General features: G+C 43.0%; 1 protein-coding gene and 1 long non-coding RNA gene across 7 annotated transcripts in view; one reads left to right on the top strand and one right to left on the bottom strand.

Annotated features, from left to right (window-relative positions):
* Nucleotides 1–18615, top strand: part of LOC110497719 (disheveled-associated activator of morphogenesis 1) — a 78117-nt gene that overhangs the window by 25520 nt on the left and 33982 nt on the right. For all 6 annotated transcript variants that reach the window (XM_021574027.3, XM_090211093.1, XM_021574026.3 and 3 more), the window contains exon 2: nucleotides 12918–13156. In XM_021574027.3, the coding sequence (XP_021429702.3) occupies nucleotides 12974–13156 (183 nt within the window). In that variant the 5' untranslated portion in view covers nucleotides 12918–12973. The remainder of the gene's footprint in view (nucleotides 1–12917; nucleotides 13157–18615) is intronic.
* Nucleotides 8717–10023, bottom strand: LOC149975196 (uncharacterized). The gene is made up of 2 exons (XR_016488935.1): nucleotides 9898–10023; nucleotides 8717–8823 (listed from the first exon to the last, which is right to left on the bottom strand). It is a non-coding gene; the product is annotated as an uncharacterized LOC149975196 (long non-coding RNA).

Genomic DNA, 18615 nt, shown 5'->3' on the forward strand with positions numbered 1-18615 from the left:
GCCCCCAAAACACCCCGATCAAAATCAATTCCAAATGGCCCCAACTCCAACCAAAATGTAACACACATGTCACTAGCTAGGCTATATGACTTGTATGTCTGCGTCCCAAATGGTACTCTATTCCCTATGGGCCCTGATCAAAACGAGTATACTACATAGGGAATAGGGTACAATTTGGGATGCTGCCCTGGTTTGTTTTCATATCCTGTGAATGGGAAATTGCCCCTTACCTCAGATACAGACACACACGTGTCTCTATTTCTGTCCTTGTTTCCTTTCCTCACCCAGTGGTTCCAATGTTGGTGTCCAGATCATCTCCATTATAATGGGATCTGACAATCAGATGAGCTAGTTTTCCATCCATGCAGTGAGTGAATGTGTCACATGGTAAAATGTGCGTGTTTTATAAATCTGGTATCTACTGTTGTGCCGAACTACGAGTACTAGGTAGACACACTTTGCTTCCATTTGATTACATATTGATGCCGGTTAAATCGTTTAGTGGATTTGCTGGGTTCATTAAGTAAAAACCCAGCCCATGGTGTGATTGACTAACCTCATTGAACTCTACTGGACAGCCTGACTCTCTCTTATGTGAACCTTAAAAGTTTGTCCTGGGTTTCGCAATGCTGCTGGATCATTGATTCCACTGAAACGTTCTGATTTCTAAGAGCCCTCATGTGCTGCGCTTAATGCTCTTACAGTACCCAGCTTATCATTCGATCCATGTTGGTGATGTTGACATGGAATCAGAGGGGTCTGAGCTTCAGATCTCTTTTCTCAGATGACAAGGATAAGTCTGTCGGGTAGGATTGATTAGATTAATTGCAAATGTAAATCATGTATATGTATGAATCACTATCAATCAGTGCACCTCCATCTCAACATAGATGAAGTGTGTCGGTGATGATAGCTAAGCACATCTTACATTTCTCCACTGAGGCAGGGCCAAAAAGACTGATGATGAAAGGAAGTAAAGCCCACACACATTATGTGTTTTATTCTCATCCGTTGGTATGGACTTCTAGCAGTGAAGTGCCTATGGTTGGATAGAGTTCAGTACATCATTGGGCTGGGAGTGCGAGCTTGGCTCTGGTTTGCCTGTCATTAGCAGACAGAGACAGGCATGTGACGGGGAAGCCCCAAGGGATAGGCTGCTCTCTGTATGGGTTAGCCCAGTCTAGTGAGCCTTTACTGTTAGCACGCTGCTTCACATATTTTGCATCCCAAATGGCACCCTTTTCCTTGTCTAGTACACTACTTTTGAACAGGGCCCATAGGTCAAATCAAATGTTATTGGTAGCATACACATATTTAGCAGATGTTATTGCGGGTGTAGCGAAATGCTTGTGTTCCTAGCTCCAACAGTGCAGTAGTATCTAACAATACACAACAATACACACACATCTAAAGTGAAATAAGAAATGCATAAATATTAGGACGAAGGTAGGAAGTTAGTGCACTATGTCGAGAATAGGGTGCCATTTGGGATGCAAACACTGGAACGTGTTCACAGTAGTATAATGGGATTCCTGTCTGTGCTATGATCTCATCAGTTTAAGTGTATTTTTTTTAAATGGTTGGTTGATTTTCCTCTTCCAGTTTTATATTTAGGTCAGAAGTTATATGTCCCAAATGGCACCCTATTCCCTATGTAGTGCACTACTTTTGACCAGGACCTATCGGGAATAGGGTGCCATTTGGGACAGCACCATAGATCAGTATTTGACTTGGTGACGTCGAGGGAAATAATAAACACGCAGGCTGAGATAGATTAGGACTTGTTTCTACATTCCACATCATCATAATAAAGATACATCTACATGATTGCATTATATTGTCTGCTGTCTGGCTGTCATAACTTCAGGTCTTTGGCAACTCAACTTGGACTTCCTGTGCAAGGCGAAGGGGAGAACACGGGAGGAACTCATGTCTTGCTATCGGTAGAACACGCTTGAACAACTCAGCATTTTTCAGATGCTTGTGCACTTGTTGATGATTCTGAGAGAAGGAGTAGACTGTATGATGCATGTTTACTCCTTGTCATTATTCATCAGCCAAAGAAGCTTGTTAAAGAAGCTTGTTTTGCTCTTTGTATATTAATCATACTGAAAGGGTTGAGGTTGTAACCTCTTCTACGTGACATTTAAGTTGTTGAAACTGATTGTTCTATAGCAGGGGTGTCAAACTCATTCCATGGAGGGCCTAGTGTCTGCAGATTTTAGTTTTATCTTTTCAATTAAACACTAGACAACCAGGTGTGGGAAGTTCCCCACTAATTAGGGACCTTAATTCATCAATCAAGCACGAGGGAGGAGCAAAAACCCGCAGACACTCGGTCCTCCGTGGAATGAGTTTGACACCTGTGTTCTATAGCTTTGTTTACCTACAGGGCATAAATGTTACGGAGGCAGAACATTGTTATTGTATTGTTGCCCTGAGTCTGACAGCCCTGAACTATCATAAGGTAAGGCCATGAGTTTCGAAGAATATTTTAATGCAGACTTTATTTAGGCAAAATGGATGCTCAGACCAAATAGTCCTCACACACTTGATGAACAGATATTCTTACTGAATGCAGTGTGTGCCTGGCTGTACAGTATATGTTGGTTTGGTCCAGCGGGTCAATGAGCAGCAGCAGGATGTGTAACATGTGGTTTACAGTCTGTCTCTAATGTCTAGATTAGAACTACACCCTCTTTGACTGACCGCTGGGCTGCTGAGCAATACACTTCTAAGTTACTTTATTTCCTTTCACACTTTCTCTGTCTGCAGTCCTCCTATGCTGCTGCTCATAGTGCAGTGAGTTTGTATTAGTGGTTATCAAGGCCAGTTGCCCAATCCCAGATTAAGCCTATTCCTGGACTAAACTGCTTGGTCAATGGCGACTCAATCAACTCCCTTGAAAGTGCTTGTTAGAACAGGAATACACTTAATCTGGGTCCAGGAAACCCGGCCCATACTGCAAGTGAACAATGCTCCAATCAGTCAGATATAAACATAACATAATCAGAAATGGGAGCAGAGGAGTGTCTGTATGTGTCTGCTTTTATCAGAAGCCCTAACTCAGAGCAATGGCAGAGAGAGCAAGTGAGTAATCTTTTAGTGTTGTGTGTACAGCAATCAGAAGTTTGACGCGGCTGAGCACTGGAGAGAATATCAAACTGTCCTGCCTGTCAGGAGACTGATAAAGATCACGAACATCCTGCGATTGTTCAGGACTTTTAATTGCCAGATGTTCTCAGATGTGTGCGTGTCTTTGGAAGAAAAAAAATTAAATGTTTTTTTTTGCAGAGGGGTTACAGTGCAACTCATGGCCCTGTATCCAATATGACATCTGTACCCAATATGTGTAAACAGCTCTAGCTACGAATAATCCAATAATTACTTCTTGAACACGTTGAGCGTATCTGGTTTTGCTTTAAGGGCAACAATCAGCCTGGTATGTTGTCTAAGTACACTTTGGGATCTCGAGATCACTTAATTTTATTCTGCACATCGTGAGTTGTATTTGTTCAAACATTGTTTTAGGGTTTGCCTCAACCCAGTGCTACGCAATTATAGCCTAGTAATACTCGTTGTTATTGGCATTGTTAGTTAGATGCCTGTCATAGGAATCAGCAATACCAGTCAAACTACAAGACACAATTCCACTTCAACTCAGTCAATTTCCTTTAATTGTTTGAATTTCAATGGAATTGATCCCAACCCTAATTTGAATGACTGTCAGCTCAGTCGCTGTGTTTTTTTTCAGCTGGTACAGCGTAACCAGAAGGGCTGTTACAGTAGGAACATGTGTGGGTGTGAATGAGCGAGTCTATGAGAATCAACCAGTGGCACTGCACACATCCTGTTTTCTCCTGCTGACTCACCTTTGGTACAACAATCAGAACAGATGTGGCTTCCGAAGCTCAGTGTCTCAGAGGGAGGGAGGCACGTTGGTGTATCAGCATGTTTGTGTTGTGAATTGGGGATTATGAATTCATGGATGTGTAATGTATGGGACTGTGTGTTGGATCATGGAGGATCATGATTAAATTGAATTCATGTATAGCTCAGACATGCAAACATACAGGCTATACCCCCCCACTCATGATAATCTCCCAAAATGCTCTCTGATTGCCTCTTTTGGATGTACAGTATACTCCCTTTGTCATATATCACGGATAAACAGGAAATAGGATACGAATGAGACTGCTAATAAAAGTAACTGCATCAGTTAGTATCGCTATCAGCATCCTGACTATTACAAGCTGCTCTTTGAAATCTAAGATATTAAAAATCCACATCCCTCAAAGTTTTCCAGTCGGACTCTTTGTGCTTAGTCTTTAATAAAAGTAAGGAAAAAAGAAAGGAATGAGAAAGAGAAAGGAGAGGAGAAACTCTGTGTTTATTGATGGCTGTGCTTCAAAGAGTATCGCTTCCCTGAAGTTGTCCTGTGTGTGTGTCTTTCCTGAAGCTGACCTGGGTAAGAGGTGGGAATGGTTTCTCCAAAGGGCTCTGATCCAGGTCTTAGTACAGCTCTTCTGCAGTACCTGCCCTCCTTTTCCTTTTCTTCTTTAGTTCCCTGGAACAGAACATCTCCCTTTCTAAAGATGGATCGTGTAAAGTTCACAAGGACATCATCTGCTGTTGTAGGAACCGACAGATTCACTGGAGTCCAGCACATGTGGAAAACACTCAGTTTGCGTCCCAAATGGCATCCTACTCCCTATATACTACGGCCCCTGGTATAAAAAATTTGTAGTGCAGTAGTGCAGTAAAAAGGATGCCATTTGGGACTCACTCTCTGTGCTGATGATGGTAGTCCATTCAGGAAGGACAAGGTTGCACATAAATAAACAGACCGCTTCATGTGTTTTTAAAATGACTGCCGGGGAGGGAGACTTATTTTAATTTGATTTCCTGGAGAGACATCTTGGTTTTATGTCATGTTTAGGTTAGGCATCTCTAGATGATGTGTGTTTGTTTTATACTTTGTCGGCAATTGTTTTTATTGCCATATAATGTTCAAACTATCTGCCTTTTGTACGCTGTTGATTCAGTGATGAAACAATTAAATTAGTAAATATTATACATATCATATCTTACAATATCCTATACTAGCAAATATACAACATACTGGATATAGGCCTACCTGCTGCAAAGAGTGGTCATTCACCTTTCTAGTCTTGTTTGGTCTGTTCACATTTGTCCATACCTACTGTAAGAATGTGGTAAAGTTGTTCTCTAATAGGCTACTCCAAGACTTCAATGGTGTGGATTGTATGAGTTATGTGTGTTCCACAACCACAGGATTTAGCCTAGCTACACAATCACATGATTTAGCTTAGTTACACAACCACAGGATTTAGCCTAGCTACACAACCACAGGATTTAGCCTAGCTACACAACCACAGGATTTAGCCTAGCTACTCAACCACAGGATTTAGCCTAGCTACTGTACAGATCCACAGGATTTAGCACACCCACACATTCTTAGTTCAAGAAAAGCCTCTTTATAGTAACTGAAGATGTTGAATGATGATGTTTGCTTAGTGCTTTGTGGAAGGTCAGAGTAGTGCTTCCTTGGGAGTTTTGGAAGCTGATCTTTCTCACTCTGGCCTTGTGTAAATCGACCTCTCAGAGGAGAAACATTGAGAGCATCTAACCTTGTGTAAATGATTCACTGAGATTTTTGTGAATGAACCCAAAACAGAGTAGACTGCCCTCAGTCTGACCTCAACCTCACTGGGGACCACACTGTCTGCTATCACAGACTGCTGGGTTTCACTTTCCTCTCCTGCGGTTGTTAGATTGGCTTCTCAGGCCAGTCCTGGTTTCTGTTAGCTAACCCCAGGACCTCATTTACAAGTTAATATTCATGTAACTTTTCAGTTTAGCAAAATTCTGAGGTGATATTGTTTTCTTTTGCTTTTCTCTTTTCATTTAGATTCTTAATCTTACTCTCTCAACAGGAGTTGAGTCTCTGGTTCCTGCTTAATCAAAGCTCATAGATACACTCATAACATCCACATCCCTCCCTCTTCAAAGACTAACATACTGCCATTTGTCTTACTGGCCCAGTCTGGAACTTAGAAATCACTTTGCTTAAACTCAGATTCAATCTGTGACTTTGCTGTGAAATGCTTACTTACAAGCCCTTTCCCAACAATGCAAAGTTAAAAGGTAAGAAATGTAGCAAATAAAAATAGTAAGACAAAAGACAACAACGAGGCGATATAAAAGTAGTACTGGTACCAAGTCAATGTATGAGGTATTAGAAGTAATATATACAAGTAGGTATGGGTTAAGGTAACTAGGCAATCAGGATAGATCATAAACAGAGTAGCAGCAGCGTATGTGAAGAGTGTAGAAGTGTGTGTGTGTGTGTCTATTGCCTGCTGCTAGTACATGAACATGAAAACCAGGAACCACAGTGAGTTGAGCTGAGAAGCAGCGGGTCTTCCCAGTCAGTGCACTAATCCCCACAGTGCCCGTGTTTGGATATAAATCCTGGTCCTGTTGTGTAGGGTCACTGAGAGGGATGCGGCAGGCTGAGGCCCCGCGGCATAATATCGCTTCCTCTCTGTCTCTCTCTCTGTGTGTGTGTTTTATAATCATCAAAAGCCACTGTAGCTAGGCCCCTAAACCAATCTGAGGATTGTGAGGGGAGACATGTTCTGGTCCGTGTGGTGAGGTAGCTATCTACCCATATATTTTAAAGCGGGTATGTTTGCTTTTATCTAATTCACTGAATTAATCAGACACTGCCGTTTTAACTGTCCCCACCAATAAATCCACTATAATGGAGAATTTCAATAAGCATTTTTCTACGACTGGCCCATGCTTTCCACCTGGCTACCCCTACCCCGGTCAACAGTCCTGCACTCCCCACAGCAACTCGCCCAAGCCTCCCCCATTCCTCCTTCACCTACATCCAGATAGCTGATGTTCCGAAAGAGCTGCAAAATCTGGACCCCTACAAATCAGCCGGGCTAGACAATCTGGGCCCTCTCGTTCTAAAATGATCTGCCGAAATTGTTGCAACCCCTATCACTAGCCTGTTCAACCTCTTTCATATCGTCTGAGATTCCTAAAGATTGGGAAGCTGCCGCGGTCATCCACCTCTTCAAAGGGAGAGACACTCTAGACCCAAACTGCTACAGACCTATATCTATCCTACCCTACCCTTCTAAGGTTTTCAAAAGCCAAGTTAACAAACAGATTACCGACCATTTTGAATCCCACCGTACCTTCTCCTCTATGCAATCTGGTTTCAGAGCTGGTCATGGGTGCACCTCAGCCATGCTCAAGGTCCTAAATGATATCATAACCGCCATCGATAAGAGACATTACTGTGCAGGCGTATTCATAGACCTGGCCAAGGCTTTCGACTCTGTCAATCACCACATTCTTATTGGCAGACTCAACAGCCTTGGTTTCTCAAATGATTGCCTCGCCTGGTTCACCAACTACTTCTCAGATGGAGTTCAGTGTGTCAAATCGGAGGGCCTGTTGTCCGGGCCTCTGGCTGTCTTTATGGGGGTGCCACAGGGTTCAATTTTCGGGCCGAATCTCTTCTCTGTATAGATTAATGATGTCGCTCTTGCTGCTGGTGATTCTCTGATCCACTTCTACGTAGACAGCACCATTCTGTATACTTCTGGCCCTTCTTTGGACACTGTGTTAACTAACTTCCAGACGAGCTTCAATGCCATACAACTCTCATTCCGTGGCCTCCCACTGCTCTTAAATAGAAGTAAAACTAAATGTATGCTCTTCAACCGATCACTGCCCGCACCTGCCCGCCCGTCCAGCATCACTACTCTGGACGGCTCCGACTTAGAATATGTGGATAACTAGAAATACCTAGGTGTCTGGTTTAGACTGTAAACTCTCCTTCCAGACTCACATTAAGCATCTCCAATCCAAAATTAAATCTAGAATCGGCTTCCTATTTCGCAAAAAGCATCCTTCACTCATGCTGCCATACATATCCTCGTAAAACTGACCATCCTACCGATCCTCGACTTCGGCAATGTCATTTATAAAATAGCCTCCAACACTCTACTCATCAAATTGGATGCAGTCTATTCTTTTCTTTTCTTTTTTTCCACTATATTATTGACTATGTTTTGTTTATTCCATGTGTAACTCTGTGTTGTTGTATGTGTCAAACTGCTCTGCTTTATCTTGGCCAGGTCGCAGTTGCAAATGAGAACTTGTTCTCAACTAGCCTACCTAGTTAAATAAAGGTGAAATAAAAAAAATAAAAAAACAATCTGTAGTGTTGCACTGTGTTTTCTCTATACAGAAGACAATAATCCAGTAATGGCTCTCTCCCATTGACATACAGGACTCTCTGTCTCTTTATTTGGAGTCCTAGGATGTCTGGATGTATAACAGTACATTTAGGCCTCAGTTGTGGTTAGTGTCGTTTTAAGGTGAGGGAGAACACATTTATGTCTTAATGAGCATGGCCTTATTTCTATTAGAGCATGTTGGATGACGCTCATTCATAGTCCATTCACCCAGTTCAATGTAACAACGATAGGTTTAGGCTACTACATGATACTAACATTTTTCTTATAGCCAACCTGAGGTTGCTACAACCTAGCCTATGAATTAAAGTTTACAGCGTAGGTGACCACAGGTCGAGAGACATTTGAGGTGAGACATTGACATTCAATACCGCCTTGCACACTCTTGCCTGCATCTAGCTGATATAGGGTGTAATCATTAGTCCGAAGTTGCAAACAAGAGTTTCTATTGGAAAAATTCAGGTATGTTTATCCTCGTTTTGTTCCGTTTACTTCAGTTTTAAGAAATGTTTTTTTTAACCTGTTGCAACGACCAAACCCGGATCCGGGATTCTATTTATAGACCTAAGCTCATTACCATAACGCAACGTTAACTATTCATGAAAATCGCAAATGAAATGAAATAAATATGCTAGCTCTCAAGCTTAGCCTTTTGTTAACAACACTGTCATCTCAGATTTTCAAAATATGCTTTTCAACCATAGGAAAACAATCATTTGTGTAACAGTAGCTAGCTAGCGTAGCATTTAGCGTAAGCATTAGCGTTAGCATTAGCGTTAGCATTTAGCAGGCAACTATCACAAAAACAAGTAAAGCCTTCAAATAAAATAACTTACCTTTGAAGAACTTCTGATGTTTTCAATGAGGAGACTCTCAGTTAGATAGCAGATGCTCCGTTTTTCCAAAAAGATTCTTTGTGTATTAGAAATAGCTCCGTTTTGTACATCACATTTGGCTACCAAAAAAAAAAAAAAAAAAAAAAACGAAAATTCAGCCCTCAAAACGCGAACTTTTTTCCAAATTAACTCCATAATATCGACTGAAACATGGCAAACGTGGTTTAGAATCAATCCTCAAGGTGTTTTTCCACATATCTCTTCAATGATATATCCTTCGTGGAAGCCTGGTTTCTCCTTGCTCTCAAATGGAAAAATAATTGCACCTGGCTTTACGCTCCAATTTCGACGCAGGGACACCAGGCGGACACTTGGAAAATGTAGTCTCTTATGGTCAATCTTCCAATGATATGCCTACAAATACGTCACAATGCTGCTAACACTTTGGGGGAACGACAGAAAGTGTAGGCTCATTCCTTGCGCAATCACAGCCATATAAGGAGACAATGGAAAACAGAGCTTCAGAAATTCTGCTCATTTCCTGGTTGACGCATCATCTTGGTTTCGCCTGTAGAATGAGTTCTGGGGCACTTACAGACAATATCTTTGCAGATTCTGAAACTTCAGAGTGTTTTCTTTCAAAAACTGTCAAGAATATGCATAGTCGAGCATCTTTTCGTGACAAAATATCGCGCTTAAAACGGGAACGTTTTTTATCCAAGAATGAAATAGCGCCCCTAGAGATCAAAGAGGTTAACAGAATCGGCGGAATGAATACACCCCCTGATCACGCATAAACAGAGTTCACTCTCGTAACAGCCACGTTGTATTAATTCTCTTCCCTTCACTTGTGGACTTCAATGCACAACACAGCTGTATGTGACCAGGAGAAAAAACCTTTCCAAGCCAAACCGCTACACACATCGTTATCACCATATTAACTAAAGTAACGCCAAAGTCAGCATTGTTAATAGAGCTAACGCATTAGTAAACTTGCTACAATCATGCAGTAATGTTATTGTACAGTCAGTAAGCAGTTACACCGGCGGGCCATGATGGCAATAAATTAGTAATACCAAAAGCTTATCTTCCAGTGTTGTGTTGGAAACTCAGCTAGCTAACATAGCATCCCTCTGTTTGATCAGGGTGTTCAGTAGGCTAAACTACCTGGCTGCATTTGCTAGCTAAGTAAGTGAAACTGAAAGTTAACTTTTTTGGGGGCGAAGAAATGTGTTTGTTAAACTATTGTCTTTCTCTCTCACTTTGAGTCAACTACTCACCACATTTTATACACTGCAGTGCTAGGTGGCTGTAGCTGATGCTTTCAGTACTAGATTAATTCTCTGGTCCTTTGATTGGTTGGCCAACATATCAGTTCATGCCTCGAGCTCTGATAGGCTGGAGGACGTCCTCTGAAATATATAATTACAAGTCTATGGAAGGGGGTGAGTCTATGGAAGGGGGTGAGAACCACGAGACTCCTAGGTTTTGTATTGAGGTCAATGTACCCAGAGGAGTACAGAAACTAGCTGTCCACCGGCTACATCATGGTGCTACCCTACAGAGTGCTGTTGAGGCTACTGTAGACCTTTGCAAAATAGTGTTTTCAATCAGTTATTTGGTGACATTATTATGTTTAGTATATTTTTTTCTAAAAAGGATAACTTTAAGTTTTACAATTTTTATTTTTTATGAAATTCACTGAGGAGGATGGTCCTCCACTGTTAGGCCTGTGTTTTAACTCAGCCACCTACATTTACTTTGAGAACAATGCAGATGCAAAGTTTGGTTGCAGAATGACCGTTTGTGCTATTTGTTCCATCATTCTGCCCTGTTCAAGTAAATTTGTTTTTGTTAAATTTCCTGTGGAAATTGTTAAGTCATCCTAAATGTCATTAAAAGCTGTATGGTTTGTTTAACTTTGTAATCATTGGTTTTTGTTTGACATACATTTTTAAAGTGAAACATCTGTTACAGTGGGGCAAAAAAGTATTTAGACAGCCACCAAGTTCTCCCACTTAAAAAGATGAGAGAGGCCTGTAATTTTCATCATAGGTACACTTCAACTATGACAGACAAAATGAGAGAAAATATCCAGAAAATCACATTGTAGGATTTTTAATGAATTTATTTGCAAATTATGGTGGAAAATAAGTATTTGGTCACCTACAAACAAGATTTCTGGCTCTCACAGACCTGTAACTTCTTCTTTATGAGGCTCTTCTTTAAGAGGCTCTTCTTCTCTTCACTCGTTACCTGTATTAATGGCACCTGTTTGAACTTGTTATCAGTATAAAAGACACCTGTCCACAACCTCAAACAGTCACACTCCAAACTCCACTATGGCCAAGACCAAAGAGCTGTCAAAGGACACCAGAAACAAAATTGTAGACCTGCACCAGACTGGGAAGACTGAATCTGCAATAGGTAAGCAGCTTGGTTTGAAGAAATCAACTGTGGGAGCAATTATTAGGAAATGGAAGACATACAAGACCACTGATAATCTCCCTCGATCTGGGGCTCCACGCAAGATCTCACCCCGCGGTGTCAAAATGATCACAAGAACGGTGAGCAAAAATCGCAGAACCACACGGGGGACCTAGTGAATGACCTGCAGAGAGCTGGGACCAAAGTAACAAAGCCTACCATCAGTAACACACTACGCCGCCAGGGACTCAAATCCTGCAGTGCCAGATGTGTCCCCCTGCTTAAGCCAGTACATGTCCAGGTCCATCTGAAGTTTGCTAGAGAGCATTTGGATGATCCAGAAGAAGATTGGGAGAATGTCATATGGTCAGATTAAACCAAAATAGAACTTTTTGGTAAAAACTCAACTCGTCGTGTTTGGAGGACAAAGAATGCTGAGTTGCATCCAAAGAACACCATACCTACTGTGAAGCATGGGGGTAGAAACATCATGCTTTGGGGCTGTTTTTCTGCAAAGGGACCAGGACGACTGATCCGTGTAAAGGAAAGAATGAATGGGGCCATGTATCGTGAGATTTTGAGTGAAAACCTCCTTCCATCAGCAAGGGCATTGAAGTTGAAACGTGGCTGGGTCTTTCAGCATGAAAATGATCCCAAACACACCTCCCAGGCAACGTAGGAGTGGCTTCGTAAGAAGCATTTCAAGGTCCTGGAGATCTCAACCCATAGAAAATCTTTGGGGGGAGTTGAAAGTCCATGTTGCCCAGCAACAGCCCCAAAACGTCACCGCTCTAGAGGAGATCTGCATGGAGGAATGGGCCAAAATACCAGCAACAGTGTGTGAAAACCTTGTGAAGACTTACAGAAAACGTTTGACCTCTGTCATTGCCAACAAAGGGTATATAACAAAGTATTGAGATAAACTTTTGTTATTGACCAAATACTTATTTTCCACCATAATTTGCAAATAAATTCATTAAAAATCCTACAATGTGATTTCCTGAATTTTCTTCCTCATTTTGTCTGTCATAGTTGAAGTGTAGCTATGATGAAAATTACAGGCCTCTCTAATCCTTTTAAGTGGGAGAACTTGCACAATTGGTGGCTGACAAAATACTTTTTTGCCCCACTGTACGTCTCATTCTGTGACTGTGGAATTGCCCATGGCATAGATCATGTGACATACGCCATGCTCTGGGAGTGACATAGACCACACCTTGGGGGGTGATATAGACCACACCCTCAGGGTTAGAATTTACATATATCACACCCTCAGAAGCCAAATTAATAACCTGGTTAAATGACTCCAACCATGTATTCCACTAACAATCTGTTTTGTCTCCTTCTACAGGGAGCCGTGGTGAAAAACGGTAACGTTCCCTAGAAAGGGCCCAAACCCTGGCCGCCATGGCCCCTCGCAAGCGTCCAGGGCGGGGCCTCTCCGATATTTTCTGCTGTTTTAAAGGGAGTGATCACCCGGAGATCACCTACCGCCTTCGCCATGACAGTAACTTCATCCTACAGACCATGGAGCCCTCCCTGCCCATGCCGCTTGAAGAGGAGCTGGATGCCATGTTCTCTGAGCTGGTTGTACGTACTGTTCTTGGGCTGGGCTGGGCCCAATGCCATGCTGAACTGCTGTCTCATTCTATTGCTCTACTCTGTTTCTCTCGCCCATTCAAGTGATACTTTGGAATTTTGGCAATGAGGCCCTTTGTCTAGTTAGAGTTGGTTTGAGAAACTACTTCTAGCTTCCTTAATACTGGACACAGAGACATACACATGGTATCTACCATTTAATCTGACTCTGGGGAAGTAGACAAAATGCCTCATTGCCAAAATCCCAAAGTATCCTTTTAAGAGCTGCTGGTTGGTAGTTGGTTCAGTTCTACAGTATAGATGACTAAAGGGATCTGGCCATTTATGGCTTTCATTTATTACAGTGCCTTGCGAAAGTATTCGGCCCCCTTGAACTTTGCGACCTTTTGCCACATTTCAGGCTTCAAACATAAAGATATAAAACTGTATTTTTTTGTGAAGAATCAACAACAAGTGGGACACAATCATGAAGTGGAACGACATTTATTGGATATTTCAAACTTTTTTAACAAATCAAGAACTGAAAAATTGGGCGTGCAAAATTATTCAGCCCCTTTACTTTCAGTGCAGCAATCTCTCTCCAGAAGTTCAGTGAGGATCTCTGAATGATCCAATGTTGACCTAAATGACTAATGATGATAAATACAATCCACCTGTGTGTAATCAAGTCTCCGTATAAATGCACCTGCACTGTGATAGTCTCAGAGGTCCGTCAAAAGCTCAGAGAGCATCATGAAGAACAAGGAACACACCAGGCAGGTCCGAGATACTGTTGTGAAGAAGTTTAAAGCCGGATTTGGATACAAAAATATTTCCCAAGCTTTAAACATCCCAAGGAGCACTGTGCAAGCGATAATATTGAAATGGAAGGAGTATCAGACCACTGCAAATCTACCAAGACCTGGCCGTCCCTCTAAACTTTCAGCTCATACAAGGAGAAGACTGATCAGAGATGCAGCCAAGAGGCCCATGATCACTCTGGATGAACTGCAGAGATCTACAGCTGAGGTGGGAGACTCTGTCCATAGGACAACAATCAGTCGTATATTGCACAAATCTGGCCTTTATGGAAGAGTGGCAAGAAGAAAGCCATTTCTTAAAGATATCCATAAAAAGTGTTGTTTATAGTTTGCCACAAGCCACCTGGGAGACACACCAAACATGTGGAAGAAGGTGCTCTGGTCAGATGAAACCAAAATGTAACTTTTTGGCAACAACGCAAAACGTTTTGTTTGGCGTAAAAGCAACACAGCTGAACACACCATCCCCACTGTCAAACATGGTGGTGGCAGCATCATGGTTTGGGCCTGCTTTTCTTCAGCAGGGACAGGGAAGATGGTTAAAATTGATGGGAAGATGGATGGAGCCAAATACAGGACCATTCTGGAAGAAAACCTGATGGAGTCTGCAAAATACCTGAGACTGGGACGGAGATTTGTCTTCCAAGAAGACAATGATACAAAACATAAAGCAAAATCTACAATGGAATGGTTCAAAAATAAACATATCCAGCTGTTAGAATGGCCAAGTCAAAGTCCAGACCTGAATCCAATCGAGAATCTGTGGAAAGAACTGAAAACTGCTGTTCACAAATGCTCTCCATCCAACCTCACTGAGCTCGAGCTGTTTTGCAAGGAGGAATGGGAAAAAATGTCAGTCTCTCGATGTGCAAAACTGATAGAGACATACCCCAAGCGACTTACAGCTGTAATCGCAGCAAAAGGTGGCGCTACAAAGTATTAACTTAAGGGGGCTGAATAATTTTGCACGCCCAATTTTTCAGTTTTTGATTTGTTAAAAAAGTTTGAAATATCCAATAAATGTCGTTCCACTTCATGATTGTGTCCCACTTGTTGTTGATTCTTCACAAAAAAATACAGTTTTATATCTTTATGTTTGAAGCCTGAAATGTGGCAAAAGGTCGCAAAGTTCAAGGGGGCCGAATACTTTCGCAAGGCACTGTACATGATTACACTCGAATCAAAATCTTTCAGGACTGTGAAGTATTTAACTAGCTTAATCATATGTGGGGATACGTGGATGGCCATGTTTGAAGGCGAAGCGGCCAGGTCTGCACTTGCTTTTCTTCAACTCTGTTTTCAGTGCCTGGCTGTGTGATTTGGACTCATAAATACTCACTAAGGGAGGAGCTCGCTTTTGATATATTTCCTCTGAAATACTTTGTTAGCTTGTTTCCAGCATAATCAATGCTTCTTGACAGCAATATAAAGGCATAGCAGACACTCTTATCAAGAGTGACAATTAGTTTGGTGAAACAACCTCAATAATGTAGTTATCAGCAAAGTCAGTGCTAGTAGGAGAAGACATTACTTTTTTTGGGGCGCCATGGGATTCATTTAAGATACTCTGTAAAGAGGCAGGGTTTCAGACATTCTCGGAAGATTGGCAGGAACTGTGCTGATTTAGCGTCAGGAGGAAGCCATCTTTGGGGTGCCCTGACAGAGCATTGACTGGGCTGAGCGGGAGCTGACCCCATAGGGGTGCGAGGGCCAAGAGACTAGAGGTGGCAGAATGGAGTGCTATGGTTGGGATGTAGGATTTGAGCATAGCCTGAAGGTAGGGAGGGCTAGTTTCCATTGCTATTCCGTAGGCAAACACCATCGTCTTGTAGTGGAGGAGGTGGTGGGCCGACATCTAAGCTGAGATGTCTGCCAGGCACACAGAGATGCGGGTTGCCATCTGGGTGTCAGAAGGGGGAAAGGTTGAGTAGTTGAGGAAGTAGTTGAGTGTCATCTGCATAGCAGTGATAGGAGAGATCATGTCAGGATATGACAGAGCCAAGTGGCCTAGTGTATAGAGAAAATAGGAGAGGGCCTGGAACCGGGCCCTGGGGGACACCAGTAGTGAGAGCATGTGGTGCAGACTCAGATCCTCTCCACATTACCTGGTAGGCGCAACCTACCAGGTAGGATGCAATCCAAGAGTGTGCAGTGCCTGAGATGGTGGAGAGGAGGATCTGATGGTTCACAATGTCGAGGGCAGCGGATAAATATAGGAGGATGAAAACAGAGAGTCAGCTTTGGCGGTGCGGAGAGTCTCCGTGACAGAGGAGAGCAGTCTCAGTTGAGTGAGCCGTCTTGAAGCCTGACTGGTTAGGGTCAAGAAGATCGTTCTGAGAGAGATACAGAGAGAGTTGGTCAGAGACAGCATGCTCAAGTGTTTTGGAAAGAAAAGAAAGAAGGGATAACGGTCTGTAGTTTTTGACGTGAGAAGGGTCGAGTGTTTGTTTCTTGAGGAAGGGAGCGACTCTGGCCTTCTTGAAGTCCGAGGGGACGCAACCAGTAGTCAGGGATGAGTTGATGAGGGGAAGTGAGTAATGGGAGGTCTCCAGATGTGGTCTGGAGAAGGGAAGAGGGGATGGGGTTGAGCGGGCAGGTTGCCGGGTGGCGGGACATCACAAGTTGCAGGATTCCATCTGGAGAGAGCGGGGAGAAAGAGGTCAAGGCATAGGGAAGTTCTGTGAGAGTGGGACCAGTGGACTCAGTAGGCTGAGTGAATTGGGAAAGGACATCGTCAACCTTCTGTTCAAAGTGGTTGACAGTTGTCCGCAGAGAGGTAGGTAGGAGGTGGAAGATTAAGGAGGGAGGAGAAGGTGGAAAAAAGTTTCCTAGGGTTAGAGGCAGAAGCTTGAAATGTAGAGTGATCGAAAGTAGCGTAATAGCGGATACAGAGGAAGAGAAGGTAGAGAGAAGGGATAGGTCCTCCGGAACTTTAGTTTTCCTGCGTTTCAGCTCAGCTGCACGCAGCCCTATTCTGTAAGCTTGCAGTGAGTCACTCAGCCACGGAGCAGGAGGTGAGGGCCAAGAGGAAAGGGGACAGTGAGAGTCATAGGATGCGGAAAGGGAGGTGAGTAGGGTTGAAAAGGCATAATCAGGAGACAGGAGAGAGAAGGATATAGCATATGGTAGAGATGATAGGATGGAAGAGGAGAGAGTAACGGGAGAGGGAGAGTAAAGATTGTTATGGTTGAGTGGGTAGGGTTGGAGGAGGGAGGGAGGGAGGGAGGGAGGGAGGGAGGGAGGGAGGGAGGGAGGGAGGGAGGGAGGGAGGGAGGGAGGGAGGGAGGGAGGGAGGGAGGGAGGGAAATTGTGATCAGAGACTTGGAGGGGGGTGGCAATAATAATGTTTCAGATGAAGGAAACTTCAGAAAACTCAGAGGCCAATGCTTCCTCTTTGTATGGTCATTACAGGGTCAACAAAGGCCCAGTGCTCATGCCTCTATAGGGATAGAGAATAGCTTCTTCCTAGTGCTCATCCTAATAATCCCAAGCTCTCTGTTATCCCCTTATTACTCTCACTATTGATCCATTAAAGGGTTAGCTACCATGAGTGAGACACGCTCATCCTCATTTAGCTCTGCAGACTCCATTGAGAAGGGGGCCAGTGAGTGTTTGTGCAGGCATTGGCTACCAGTTCATGATGGTGCCTGTCCTTGTCCCTACCCAGCAGCAGCAGCCGCCAGCAGTACAGTCTGGCCCTTCGACTTGCAGGGCTTCCACGCGCTCTGCCGACTGAGTCAGTTGTCCCAGGCACCGGCCAAACAAGACTCCTACAGAGAATCCATCTGCAGCCATTGTGTCCTGATTGGACCTCTCACAATGGGCCAAAACAGAGATGTCAAACAGTATCAGCTTAAACTCCAGCATGGTAAACACCCCAGCTCTATGCCTCTGGATGAGGGAAATTTGGCTTGGGTCATATTGAGTAGGCACGAAACGGAAGAAAACTGTCAAACGTGGAGGTGCCTTAATAGACGAGGGGATGTTGCCAACCATCCACTTGGTTCATATTTGAAAGAAGAAGAGTAATATAGGATACATAGAGAGAGCGGTGTTTTTTTTATTTTCTTTTAAGTTATTTATATTACTTCAAAGGTCAGCAGAAAAATGATTTAGGAAGCTCTCTCGTTATCTCTAAGTTATTTCAGTCCTCCATTCCTTCCGTCTGTCCAGTGTTGTAGTGGTGCCTGGAAAAGTGGGTACTTCCTGTCTTATTTATTTAAGAAACAGTTACATACACTCTGAATGCCCTAAAATTATGAATCCCATATTGGTCTTTCCCAGTCAGGCCAACCCAAGCTGTACTGTGCAAGTATGCTAATAGTAGTTCTACTATTGAAACAGGTTTTCGCTCTCAAAGTAACACTTTTTTATTAGAAAAACAACTAAGTTGGATGTTCTCAGTCCATAACAATGCTTAAACCACATCGTGAGACTACTTTTATTTTTGAGAGTAGTTACCCTTTTAATTCAAGTGCACATGCACCTTGCACTGTGGTTTAGTTAGCAGTGTTTCTGTAGCACATGAGTTTGCAAAACAGATGGTCACTGGATTGATGCAAATCATGATATCATTCTGCCAGGTAGGCATAAGCTACTTTGTAGCTACTTTTTGGGAAAGTCTCTCTATCTAGCAGACGACGGTTAGGC

Source organism: Oncorhynchus mykiss, chromosome 19, assembly GCF_057628025.1.
Source record: "Oncorhynchus mykiss isolate SJ-2025 chromosome 19, ASM5762802v1, whole genome shotgun sequence".
Lineage (NCBI taxonomy): Eukaryota > Metazoa > Chordata > Actinopteri > Salmoniformes > Salmonidae > Oncorhynchus > Oncorhynchus mykiss.